The 14,228-nt window shown below is 43.5% G+C and overlaps 1 protein-coding gene across 1 annotated transcript in view; it reads right to left on the bottom strand.

Moving 5' to 3' along the window:
- The window catches only part of LOC117771808 (ephrin type-A receptor 5), a 53,242-nt gene extending 41,350 nt beyond the window's left edge, over positions 1 to 11,892 (bottom strand). Inside the window, exons 1-2 of the mRNA XM_034602585.1 lie at positions 11,802 to 11,892; positions 5,326 to 5,390 (exon numbers count right to left, since the gene is read on the bottom strand). Coding sequence (XP_034458476.1) covers positions 5,326 to 5,390; positions 11,802 to 11,892 — 156 coding nt within the window. The remainder of the gene's footprint in view (positions 1 to 5,325; positions 5,391 to 11,801) is intronic.
- Positions 11,893 to 14,228: the final 2,336 nt, after the last annotated feature.

Below are 14,228 nucleotides of genomic sequence, written 5' to 3'. Positions count from 1 at the left end.
CGTTTTGTGATGACCAATATCAGCTGTTGACCAAGAACGAGGACATTTCTGGAAAGTGGAGACATTTTGAATGTCAACTTTCCTTTGAGGGGCTCAGACGTGGCCTAAGAGTCAAGGTTGGACTTTGGTTAAAAGGTAGTGTAAAATGCATTATGTTAATGGGGGTCTCCACAAGTATAGATGCAGAAACATACGTGTGTGTGTGTGTGTGTGTGTGTGTGTGTGACCGAGCCCCCTATCTCCCCCAGACTCCAGGCCAGTCAGTCCCAGTGCAGACATTAAGCCTCTTACTGGTTAGATCACACAGATCCACCAGCCTGCTCTGAGCTTTGCACAGCTTAACACACACACAGAGAGAGAGAGAGAGAGAGAGAGAGAGAGAGAGAGAGAGAGAGAGAGAGAGAGAGAGAGAGAGAGAAATCATCATTGGTAGCCCAGCAGGGAGTTGAACAGATATGACCTTCTCTGGTTTTGCTTTGGAATCAAATGGCTTCAGTGTCTGCGGAGAAAGAGCGGTTTGCCATTGTTGCCGCTGGAAATCTTGCCGCTCTGCAGCTCCACTGTATTAGTCGTGTTTTATTACTAATGGAAATGGGGCTCGACACTCGCACGGAGCGCTGAAGCTTTTTAAACTGAGTCATCAAACAATGATTTAACATGAGCCATTAGTCTCCAAATAAATACACGGTACAAAACAAGCTGAGAAATGTGCACACACACACACGCTTGAAATAAAAGGTTAGCAGGGCTCAAGCTCTATGAAATGATATCCCTTCTTCCTTTATGCGATGCATTTAAAACAGGATGGATCTGTAATATAAAAGCCTTTTATTTATGGAGGAAAAAAAGACTGGTGGTAGGTTTTTGAGCACTATGAGAGCATGCACGTTCTTTTTCTTCCCCAGGAGGCAGCAGTTTTCTGTGAAGTTCAAGTGCCCGTTTCATGGGATCTTTAAAAGGAGGCGGCACACGGTACAAGGTGGGCTTGGCCCTCGGAGGTCAAGCACAAAGCTCGGTGCAGAGAGCAACACGCCAACACCGCAAGGTCAGGACCACCCACACGGAAAAGACGAGTCGCTGCAGAAACACAAACAAGCGCTCAGTGGTGCACTGTTTAAAATCTAATTACAGATCCTGTGTTTGCTTTATGAAAGATCTGCTTCTGCCTCTTAATGATTCTGTGGAGTGATCTTGAACCGTTTTTAAAAATATAATCTTCAGCGCACAAACCTCAGCCATCAGGCGATTCACACAACCTCTTCTTAAAAAGAGTCAGTTCACTCAAAGTCCAAGAAACAGACATTTTCCTCACTTATCCCTCGTGGTATCCAGACCTACAGGTACTTATGTAATTACCTTCACCAAGGGGGTTATGCTTTTATTGCGGTTTGTCTGTTAGCAGGATTGCACACATGGATTCACTTTCTTTAACACTGCGAGATAGGACGTCAGCCTTGGTGGAGGAATGCACTGTTCCTCCTCTTCTAGTTAGCTGATGAAGTTCTTAGACATATTTCTGCAGCGACTCTCCTGTAGACAATGTCCCTGTAGCTCGGGCTGCTGTGTGCCACTTCTATTGTAAGCAAACAATTAAGAGATTCTAGAGAAATTGTTGACAGCAAAGACTGAAATGTCTGGAGAATCCAGGGCAGTGGCACCTCCGCCGAGATTTCTGCCCCCGTTAAATGGTTTGTACATTTGTTTGTTTGTTTGTGAACAGGATAACGTAAAAGCTATTAAACAGATTTCCACGAAACTTGGTGGATGGACGGGACATGGACCAAGAAAGAACCCATATAATTTCAGGAGGAATCAAGACAAAAGGACTGTATTTTGTTAACATTGCAACATTTGTGGACAGTTTCACCAATTTCCCAGGGAATAATTCATGGCTCTGTTGGCGGAGGTTTGCACTCAGCTAAGTAAAATTCCTTTTACTCAACACCTTGACACATAAAACCAAAAGTAACTGCATGAGTACTTACCGCTAACAGTAAGATTACATTTTCTTCTATTTAATCCTAATTGTAAAACTAATCAAAAAAGGCCAACTGGGAGAATGATCTCAATAAAGAGACGTTCTTAATTTCGGTCCTTTCATCCCCCCCTCTTGCAGCCCTGACCTCTGTGTTACATCTGCCTCGTCTCTTCTCCACCTTCTGCCCTTCTCTGCTTGAGCAGTCCCTTTAGGCATATTTCTAGCCCCTCATTAGAGTGTGTTCGTCTCGTGGACTCTTCAGTGTGTGGGTGTGTGCTCGCGTGTCGGCGTGTCACATCCGTCAGCAGACCCCCTGTGGCTGTGCCGAGTGCCCTCCTGGCTGCAAGTCCATAAAGCTGCCCTGCAACTTATTATTACCCCCCCGACTCCCACTGACTATCATGACACCATAATAGATCTGTCCTTCTCACGCCTCACCCGTACAAGAGCCACCCCCACCCAGCCGGCACCCTCTTTCCCCATTTCTGTCTCCAGTTCATCCACTCAAACATCCACTCCCTTCATAATGCACTCCTCTGCCTTTTCATTTCAGCCATGTCTATCATCATCTTCCCTCCATGTGTCCTCCATTCCTGCTTCAATTATCCAATCTCAAGTCTAACCCAGAAACACTGTTTGACCACCTCCCCCACTCCTCCGTCTCGCCCCTCTTCCAGCGTCTGACTTCGTCTCCCCTCCTTGTCCCCGATTTCTGCCGCCGTTCCTTTCCTCCGTCCCTCCCTCCTGTCACACTTCCTCTTTCTAATCTCCACCCTTCTCCCATCGTTCTCCTCTCTGTTACCTCGTCTTCCCTCCTTCAGGGTTCTGTAATGTGCCGGGGGAAACAGAGAGGATCCGTTTAAGCGGCGGCACAACAAATCTCTGAGCAAACACTCCCTGAACTGTTCAAATAGCTGCTCCCCTTCCTCATTAGGGACGGATAGTTTAGAGCCCTGACACAATAAGCCAACTGTTGGCCGTCAGCGGGCCACCGTCGAGCATCTGTGCCCGATCATTGCACAGCGTTTTTCAGTGTGCTCAGCATCTTTGATGCCGGTTTGCCCTCATCTGTGGTCAAGTGAGCATGAGGAATCAGAGAGGCAGTCGATGAAGCAGAGCTCCTGAACCGGCTGCTCTGCCTGGAGAAGCAGTGATTGAACACACAAAGGCAGAATCTTTTACTTTGGTCTCATGTTGGCTGCCGTTTCTCGTCTTTGAGCCACATTTTCCAAACGGTGCACATCTTAAAACCTGTACAATTTTAGTTTCTATTGTGCTGATGCGAAAAAGAGAAGAAGTCTGACCTGGAACACGGCGTTTTCAGTGAAAATTTTAAAATATCCATGTTTCATAATCGACATCTTCAAACTAGTGTTCCATTAGTGTTGTGTGTCCAAACAATTGAAGTTCATCCATCATATTTCAAAGATTTTCCGAAGCCCTCGTTTTAGCCCCATCCCCCCCCCCCCCCCCCGTCTTTAAATACACGCCTCAAGAACCCGTGAAGCATATGGAGGCTTTGAAAATGGAAAAGCAAGAAAAGAGTGGGAGGGGAGATGGTGAGATAAAACGACAAGCAGACGACAGGGGCAGGAAGAAAATGGGGATGCGGAGAGTCAAATAAATGTTTGGGGGGGGATGAGGGAGGAAGGAAGGGAGGGAGGGAGGGATGAAGCAGAGAAAAAGGTGAAGAATAAAAGGAGAGGCGACGATGCAGATTGAAGGAAAGGGACGAAAAATAAGGGATGAAAAAGAACACCATCTGTAACATGGTGGGAAAAAAAGACTTCTGTGCCTCTTCAATATCTTATTTAACCACGGTCGACTGCTGCTGCCAAGTGTGAATGCATATGTGTGTGTGTGTGTGTGTGTGTGTGTGTGTGTGTGTGTGTGTGTGTGTGTGTCAAAAGCTGCAGATTGGGCATTGTCGTACAACGGTGCACGTGCACATGATAAGAATTATAATTGCCGACGCACACAGACACAAAAAAAGCATCTGTTACTTAAAATGCCAAACAGGGAATAGATTAATTTTGTCTGACACGTCTTTCAAATCAGTGTCAGACAACAAGTCAAACAGAAAGAAAAAAAAAAAATCATTTTAATCAACATAAAGTGGAGCTGAATCAGATCGTCACAGCCGCTGAGAGAGAATGTCATAATTAGATCCCTGCATTGTCTTAGCCCGCCGTTAATTTTCTCCTCCTCCCTCCGTCTACCCCGAACGCTGCACTTATTTATGCAGATGCATTGTCGCACCTTAATCACATCTTCATTAATATGATTGTGCACATGGCTGCTTTTGTCAGCACTATCTCTCCTATCGGGGGAAACAGCCACAGAGCGAGCCGTGATGTGAATACCCGGAGATGAGAAAGCGCTGAGGTCAGCACTATTGGTCGGGCATGTGTACATTTGCAGCGTGTTTGCCGACAGGAGTTGCGGCTCCATGAGGGATTTTCAAACGTGATAGATGGACACATAAATTAATTCCTGTTTAATCCAAACAAGCGCCGCACTGTCAGCCCCCTTGAGGTTAAAGGGAAATTAAGTTTTCCAAAGAAAGGCAACGATATGGCGCGGAACTACCATCCTAAGAGTCGATACATCGTCTTCAGAAGTCAGAATCCATTGTTAAATTACTTTAAACCACTTCTTTTTCATTGAAATACATTTCACAAGAGCACGAAATAACTTTTTTCCCCAACTCGAGCAAGTCGTCTAATTAGCCATCGCTTGGGGAATACGTGGAAAATGGAAATTCAATTCCTGGCTTGAGAATAATATATTCCACGGTGACTTCCAATGTCTTATTCATGAATTCAATTTAGCCTGATAATGAACTGAGCGTTCTTGGAAATGAAACGACCTTTAACCTTGATGAAACAAATGAAGCGCCCGCACTTCAAGGTAGAAATCATGAAAGTTGCAGGTTTCTCTCATCATCTCCAGAAAGTGAGTTTGCTGCTCAAACCACCAGAACTGTGCTCACACACTGTAGCTGTTCATTTAAGATGGAAACAATTTTTAAATAAGATATATTACATTTTTCAGCATCCTTTGTTCAGTCCATAGTTTTGATCATCATGGGTAACTGGGTTTACTGAATTTTCCAAAATGCTGCAAAGATATTTGAACGGCACAACATGATTGTTTTTGTGTGATATGGAGAATTAAAGATTTCTAAATCCATGAAGACAAGATATCTGGAAAGAAGAGAAACCATGTGCCTCCAAAAAAAAACTAAATGCTAAAACCAAAGACACTTAAAACATTGACAACTTCATGATTAAATAAAAACAACACATTAAAACAATTCTATACATCTGAGCAATTTTCACACATACCCCATTCTTAGGGTAGGCCACCCATCCCAGGTCTACCATCACAGAGCGAGAATCCAGCAGGTTCACTGTTAAGACAAAAAAAACAAAACAATCATTAGTCGAAACACAAAAGAGAAGAGAAGTGAAAAACAAAAAATGAGCTCATTATCTTCGAATCCAGTCAAAGTTCACTGGTGACCTGTTGGAGGGGAGTTTCTCCAGCATTCACTAATGATCAGACCATTTTCAGTCATTAGAAGTATTCAAGGTCAGGATTTGCTTCAGGTGCATCACAAAGACTCACTGAGTGGATTCAAATTAAGTTTTCAGAATCGACACCAACTTTACCACAAACTGAGAATGTAGAAAAAAAAAAGGAGTGTTTGATGGATCCCCAGACTTTAGCACAGGTAACAGAAGCATCATGCAAAACAAACTCGGTCCCTGGTTTGAAATGTCACGTCTATCTACACAGCGTTTGTCTCTCTTCTACAGATTAGAGGAATAAGGAGCATTTTTAATTGGTTTTATACCTGTCACTCAATTCTAAAGCAGTTTTTGATGCATAGTAGTTTAAAAAACCCAGGAGTGAAAGTTGACACTTGGCTTTGCCCTGAGTGTTGTATTTAAACTTTATAACCTTGTTCAAGCAAGTCAGCGTCGGCAGTAGAGTTGAGCCCATCACCACTGCAGTGCAAAGCCGGCCCATTGAGAATCCCACGTCCCTGTCTGCACCTCTGAAAGTGAACTCCTCAAGTAAAATGAAAAATGTAATTCTTGTTTGGATGATAAATAATAAGTGTGTGCACTCCATGGGAAAAACTATACGTGAATGTTTTCATCGGCAGCTGTTTGTTGATGCATGTCACACTGAGGTGCATCATTATTATTCTCCAACTGTCACCACACTCCCCTGATACAAGTTTTCCAAGTGGTTTTTACTATACTCAACAACCTCCTGTGGCAATTTCTGTGCAGGACACATTTTTCAAAATTGAGTAATTTCACTACCACCACATCAAATGTCCCCAATCTCCTCCTGTGTGAGCAACAGGTGCACCCTGGGTCAGGCTAAATGCTCAAATACAGACAGAGGATCCTTCAGCTGGGACGTCTATGTTTACTTCTACCGGCAGTGGGGTGTGCACCACCTCTCTGCTGTTTTCAATAATGCCCGTTAAGACTGCAGAGCTCATTTAGCGCACTGCTCGAAAACCTAAGAGCGGCAGCAGTGTCCGTGGACTTGCAACTTTGGACTTTGCCTTCGCTGCAGCTCTCACCAGGGAACCATCCCAGAAGTTGTTCTCTGACTGCGGCGCCTGAACACATCTCTCAAGTCAAACTAAAAATCCTCCTGTCTCAGCTTCCAGGTTGAAAGCTGTCAAGTGTAATTACCTGACCGCCGCACTCTTCAAAACACGCTTCCAGTTGCTCTTGTGCAGCAGCGGTGACAGTTTAGTCTTGTGAATTCTGTCTTATGTTGCCCGTCAGTGTGTGCAACTGCTTCACCGACAAAAGAGAGGCACAGAAGTTTTTGTGCAGAGAAGCAACTCTGAGCTCAGACGATACTTTTGGAGGCACTTAAAAAAAAAAGGGAAGCAGGGTCGAGTCCTGCAGCAACGTGAGGCTCAGCTTGAAGCTAGTTTAGCACGTAGCCAAGTCGTGACTCTACAGCATATTGGATAAAGTGAAAAATTCCTGAATGGCATTTTCTCAGACATTGAATACAGTAAATCTCATTTCAAGCCGTATTATGACAGCTTCAAAACTCGTCTGAGTTGGCCGTGACATGATATGCACAGTCATAAAAGACGACTCGGGATATAGTCAGGTCGGAGTTCAGTTTTCTTTATCTTGTCGATGATAACGTCCGGGCTTGTTCTGCGTCTGACACAGTGTGAACTCAAACAATAAAAAAAGAAAGTCCAACGGAAGGATCCTTGTCTAGATACCAGAGCTTTTATTTGACATGTAATGGGAGATGATACAGAGGTTGACATTTGAGCCCATAGAAGCCAGGTAGTATCTGTTAAACTTGGGTCGACACTGGGCCTTTTTATACCACCTGTAAATTAAAATCAAGTTTTTACCTGCCTCCTGCAACTTTTATGCTCCCACTGAATGGATCAGTTGACGGGGCCGTGACACTGGCACTGAACATGCACCGACGATTCCAATAAAGTTTGTTCCAACAAGTTTACTGCTGCCACAGTTCGACAAATAGAGAGAAACTTAGAAAAGAAAGAAGATAGAAGATCGTTCAAGACTACAATTTAGGTCACAACACATACCCCTTATTGGGGTATCACAACACATACCCCAATAATATTACAGAAAGCCCAATTTGGTCCGTGCAACTGCTCAAACTTCGAAGTTTCGAAGATGCCAAAGATCCAATGGGTCGTGTACCAGACTGATCGATCATGTTTAAACATGAGCGTGATAATCCTTAAACTCCTGAATTCTAGGACCATGTGGGGGTTCGAGACGTCCATTTGATTCCCAAATATTCTGCCAGATTCTTTAATTCATCTAACCCTAACCCTAAATTTGATCTCTATTTACCTTCACTGTCAATAATATCTCAATAATAACAATTCAACAGCTTCATGCATAGATTAAGATAGTAGTATTATAACTTGTTCTGGTTCGTCTACTGATCCAAATCCTCCACAGTGAACCCAGACTCGAGCACATGTGATCCAGTCCAACCACCATCAGTAACTTCTCATTAGCTGCAGTCTGCAGGCTCCTCTACTGGAATATTAAGTTGAGGGGAAAGGTTCAGCGTCGCTTTTCCCTGACTCGAATGAAAGGTTTTTAACCACTGTCCAACTTAAGCTGCTGAAAAGGCTCCATCTGCTTTGAAGTTCACAGCTACAGCATCGACCCAAGCTGGAAAATCTAAGGATAGTTTAATGCTTTTATTTTCGCATAAATTCATCTTTAAATACGACATCCAACCAGCTTCTGATCTACAGCGGCAGGAGTGGATTTCACCCGACCTCGGCAACTGAAATATTGGGATTCAAGATTCAATACTTCGCCGATTTTGCAATAATGCATTTAATCTTGGGTTTGAATATGTCAATTCTTTCCCCTGCAGTAAATGTCAAATTTAAATGAAAGTGAAATCTGAAATGTCTGAATCACAGACCAGACAGTCCATCTTGGAGCCCACCAGCTATCATGCAAATTAGCCCCACACTTCAAAAATATGAAGCAAGAGCCAAGTCGTTGCATGGAGGCCAACCCTAACCTTAAGCAGGCCCTTGGAAAAGATGTTTAGCCACTTCAGGACAGGTGTTTTGTCCCTGAGAGGACAATTGGTCCTGACAAGGTCGAGGTGTATACCGGAGGAGGTCCCCATGAGGTAAGAAAAAGGCTAAACACACACACACACACACACCACTGTAGTCTTACTGTCTGCACTGCTCTACAGAGAATAATAAAAGATGTCCTTCGAAGGCGATTAGACAAGTAATTAGGCCATAAAGAAGAGATAAGTGATGCTGAACTAGATCATAAGGGATAGGTTACCCCTCTCTCGCTCACTCTGAGGATCAAACCACCTCAACAGCTCAGCTGTGACAATGATCTATAGCACGTATTAGTAAGAGTCAGCTCCGCAGAATGAATGATGTGATTTAAAGTCGTGTAGTGACATTACTTCAAGGATACTTAAAGTATTTCAAATGTGTTGAAGAGTAAGTGGATTCCCAGCTGGAGGATTACTGATAAAATTCCTCTTGAAAATGGCAATGGGATATTTGATGTGGTAGGTACAAGGCTGCCGTGGTGTTTGTTTTCAATCGCACATGTTGTGGCACTTGAGCAGGTGAAGGGTTTAAGTGCCAGCATCAGAGATCATGGATACGATCTCATCTGAGATCATATCTTCCCTTCTACTTCTGAAACTAATGTTCAAGCTATTAAACATCATTTTCTTAACACGTTTTTCTTGTTTAGTCTTTTGTTACCCCCCTTTCCTTTGATTTCTTTCTGTTCCTTTGATTGTGGGATGCTAATGCTAGCTCGGATCACTTTATGCTTAATGGCCTGGCCTCTTGCTCTCACACAGGCGACACACACATGCACTTCTCTCAATCCATTTACGATAATTTGCCGCAATTAACCATCCTCATCGGATCCACACTATTACCAACAAAAGGCAAAGCAATGGGCTTCGAACTCGCTAATGTGCAGGTTCACAAACACACACCTCACATCATCCTCACTCATTTGACAATATCAACTAACACAAATGTGAGGCATCTGGCTCTGTGTTCTCAGAAATTGACAACTTAATAAGGACAGATTAGCTTTGAGAGAGAGGATTTATCAACTTGGCACCGACAGCGTGTACAGTTTTCATCAGTGGTCGAGCGTTACTGCAGGAGATCTGTGCCCTCTGCTAGGAAAATGTTAATATAATAAAAGGAGGGATCAGGACTTTTCTCTGTTCACCTTCTCTTTCCTTCAATTAGTCACCGATCGGGACACAAGTTGGCGTGTAGCGGCAAATTAAATTAAATTAACTTTAAAGGTGGACCTCAGCTTTAAAAAGAGTTGACTGAGGTGAGTCCGCTGTGTAATGTGAGGACACGTTACGCTGCACGGCCTCAGCGTGTCCCCCCCCCCCCCTCACATTAAGACAGAAATTGGGCAAGTGGCCAGAATCCCTGATGATTCCTCAAAGATGTTGAAATAGATTTAATCTTACTTTATTTTCAATTACAATAAATTAGCCCAATGACAGAATAGCAGCTATTGTAATTACGGGCTCCTCTCTCCTTTCCAATTATGCATGCAGTGGTATGATTATCCACTGCAATGTAAATATGGGCCAAATGAATCTAAAAATGTGTGCCGAGTGGCAGCCTCTGGATAATGATTGGTGACGGGTGAGGTGTTTAACAGTTTATGTTTTGTTAAATAGAAGTTCTCGGCTTCGTTCGAGAGACGTCACACTTCAGAGAAAATAAATCAGGTTTTTGACGATGTGCCGTCGCAGAGCAACAAAGGACGTGCTCGATAAATGGAGAACAAAGACGGCAAGTGTCTGACTAATTCTGAGACGTCAAAGATCAAATGTGGATGTTTTCGAGAAGCGACTTGTCATCCACTGATTCACAATATTGTCACGGTCTAAAGCCTGGATTTATCAAGGCTGTGCTTTACCCGACTCTAGCACATCACTGGATGAATTGGCTTGGTTTTGAGAAACAAATTCCCTTTTAAATGATTTCTTAGAAGTCATAAATCAGCTTACACCCACATAGAGTTCTACTTTATCCCATTAAACACACATTTACAAGTTGATCACCCAAAACACTCAGCATGCTCACTGCCTCCGGTACAAACCCACACACTCCAAGTGAACTTTAACCATTTCATCCTGCCAAAGGAAGCCCCTGCAAAACACATGGACGATTCACGCACGTCCCATGACCACATATATAGTTTATCACTTTTGTGACCAAATAAATCTGCCACGTAAAGAATGAGGAGGTTGACGAATGTCGCCCCCTTTTCCCCGGATGATGCCGTCCAACGGCCTCAGACAATGGAATTCATCTCCAGCTACTAGAATGCTGCTCAGCCTGCAGACAATGGCGTGGGAACAATATCTGACTTGAGAGTTTGACGTATTCTCACATACTTTTAAACTTATTTTTGTCTAAACCCTGACCCTTAACATATTTGTCTAATAGCTAGGATATGATGTGTGCAGTATTATTTGAGAGGGAGCTGATTAGTTTACAGTTTGCAACCAAGTGCAGGTATATGGAAGTGACAGAGGCAGATTATGAAGGCAGACACAAGAAAGTGTTAATACCTGACATTCAGTGACAGCAACTACTGAACTTATTGTCTGGAAGGTGCTTTACCAGAGGTCAGAGATTAAAATGCCTCAGTCCACAGACTAAATCAGATTAGATTAAACTAAAATAATCTTTTAAAAAATCAAATGAAGACTTTGTCCCAATTATGACAAAGGGATAAATTGAGGTCGATTTAAACTCAGTAACAGAAAACCAAAGCAAAGGAAACGTGGATTACTTAAGCTGATTACTATTTTCTTTTTTATGCCGTAAAATGTAGGTCAATTAACAGTCAACGTTAAGACGAACACTTTCCACCCTGCACAGGAACGTGTTTCCGATTTATCCATTTTCGCAGCGCTCTGTGCCAAGTCTCCAAACGACTGATCTGTGGAGCGAATCATGTTCTGTTCAAAGGTCGCCTACTGTCTTTATTTCGTTTATTTTAATCTTTTTTTTACCGGTTCTGAGTCCTGGGGGACACCGCTGTCATAAATACCATCAGCTCAAATTCAATTTCCACGCGACCTCCTTCTCTGTCAAACGGCGACGCGAGCGTAAAAGCCACCTTGGGCCATCCAAAGGGACACAGCGGACCTTCAACCGGCCAGACCGCGACAATTCCAACCCCCCGGTCGTGGGTTAAAGCTGCGCCTTTTACGCGTGTCTTACCTTCATTTGCGGGGATGCACCACGCAAGACTCCAAACCCACGTCCATGCCACCAGCCGAACGCCACAACTCCTCCACCAGCGAGATTGCATGGCGCATCCAAAAAGAAAAAGCAGAAGCGGTAACCGGGCTTGGAGGTTTTCCTTTTCTCTTTTTATTGCTCCTAAACAACAGCACTTTCAGTCAGCACAGAGCGGAGTGCTGGAGAGAAACCATCCGCTCGGAGAGGTGGGAGCTCATGTTCTGCTGAGGGTGGAGGGGAAGGAACTGAGGAGTTGCGTGCGCTCCGGGTTTGGGGAGGCGGGCGGGCGGGCGGCGCGCCGGGGAGGGCGGGGTGCGAGCGCAGAGCCTCTCCAATCACAGACCCTCCACAGGTGAAGCCCATTACTGCCGGACACGTCTCTCCCGAGTGATCATCAATTGCTCCTCACAAGTTACCACATCCGAATGTAACGTCATGAAGGGAGCTCTGGAAACATTTTAACAGATCTGGTATTTTTTTCTCCATGCAGACCCCTGCCCCCCCAATGGATTGAGTTTATCTCTGCAAGTACAGGGTCTATGTGAATAATCTTGGTATCTAAAGGTAACAGATTTCTGCAGAGGTGTAAGCATCTGTATAGATGTTACTAGGTCAGAGTAAAGGATGGAGCACAACATGAATAAATGATTTCAGGTCCGCCTACGATAAAATCACATTTCTTACTGTAAATACCCCATGAAATCATGCAGCCGTTGCCCGAAAACCCTCAAGCAAACTATATCACATCAATATTTTCTGCACCACTGACAACAATTCTCCCAAATTCAACAGACAGTGGAATGAAATGGCTGCCGGACATGTAGAGATTTGCAGATTCAAGACAAATATGGAGAGGTCTTTTATTATTATTTATTGGACTCGTTACTTATCTTCAAGCTTGATATACGTTCAGTCCAGTTATTAAAACCATTGCATTTGCACATCACCACACTGGACTGGATGATGGCCCCTTGTGTTTTAATCTTTATTATTTTCATGACTTTATGAGCAGTCTAATTGCACATGGTGTGAACGTTGGATATCATCTAATCTAACTTTATATAGTATCTCTGCATTTAATATCTAACGTCGGTTACAACATGTGACATCCTCGTTTTTTGTTGTTAAATGGTTTTGGTTAACATGTTTTCTTTACTCTATAATGACAGTAGAATACAGATGGATAAATGCCCCAGGAAACCCCTGATTATATTCAAGACCGAGGTTTTGAGTCCACTATATTTGTGAAAAATTTCTTTTTTCCTTTCAGATCCTCACACAGCAAGCGAACTTTAACATACACCGGCAAAAGACAAACTTTTGAAAATACCAGAGTTTGGACCTGGAAACTCATATCACACTCAACAACTGAATAGAAATGTCTTTAAAGTCATTATTTTAAACATCGTGTAAATATATGACGTGATCTCTTTTGTTTTAAGCCTCTTCAGTTGGTGAGAAAGTGGCTGGATTTCGAACCCTGTGAGTTCTACCAGTGAGAGGTGAAGTCAGCGATGACCTTTTGTGGATGTGCGGTGAACCAGATCACTGGCAACTTTCTACGTTCCAGGACTGAGAGTGAGCACTATAGGCTCCATGGTGCTGGGATTATCACTGTCAGTCAATTCAAGGCACCACAGACAGTTAAACAGGAACTGGTTTCAAATGTTCTCATGAAGGTTCCTTGGCTAAGAAACCTCAGATCACTATGGGAGCACCACAACTGGCTCTCACACACACACACACACACACACACACACACACACACACACACACACACACACACACACACACACACACACACACACACACATTCAGATATAATGTGTCACGCTCTGCAGAATCTGAAGCTGTGAATGACAGTTTGTTCCTTGTCTGCTTTCTAGTTAAATTAATCTCTCCTGTAAGGTTCCTCTTGTACAGTTAAAGCTGTAAATCATGTGTTGCATCATCCTGGTTCTCAGTGTTTCACATTAATTTGTATTCAGAAGCTGTAACATGCTGTTTGATGGTTTCTTGGATTTTAAATTTCTCTTAAATCCTCCCCTCTCTCTGATATCTCACCATTTAACTCACGCCCTGTCCGCACTGATGCAAACATTTTTCTAAATTACTTTGTCCTCTGTGGTTGAGCCGCTCGTCTGCACACAAACTATGTCACTAGAGATTTCTATAAACTCCTGTTTCTGTGTATTTGTGTGTCCATGGGAAACGATGCCATCACAGCTTTGCATACATCCACTTCTGCTTTGCGCCAGAAACTACAACAATGGCGGCTATGAACCTGGATTCTCCTACGTTTGGTTCCCACTGTTCGGTCTAATTACTAGTTTGCAGCTAAATTTAGCACAACTGCAACATTTTACCGGCAACCAAAGGCGTCTGCTCTGCCCGACTTTAATTGGA

This window comes from Hippoglossus hippoglossus, chromosome 12 (genome assembly GCF_009819705.1).
Source record: "Hippoglossus hippoglossus isolate fHipHip1 chromosome 12, fHipHip1.pri, whole genome shotgun sequence".
NCBI lineage: Eukaryota > Metazoa > Chordata > Actinopteri > Pleuronectiformes > Pleuronectidae > Hippoglossus > Hippoglossus hippoglossus.
The sequence above is the reverse complement of the archived record's forward strand: the minus strand, read 5'-3'. Positions and strand labels throughout refer to the sequence as shown.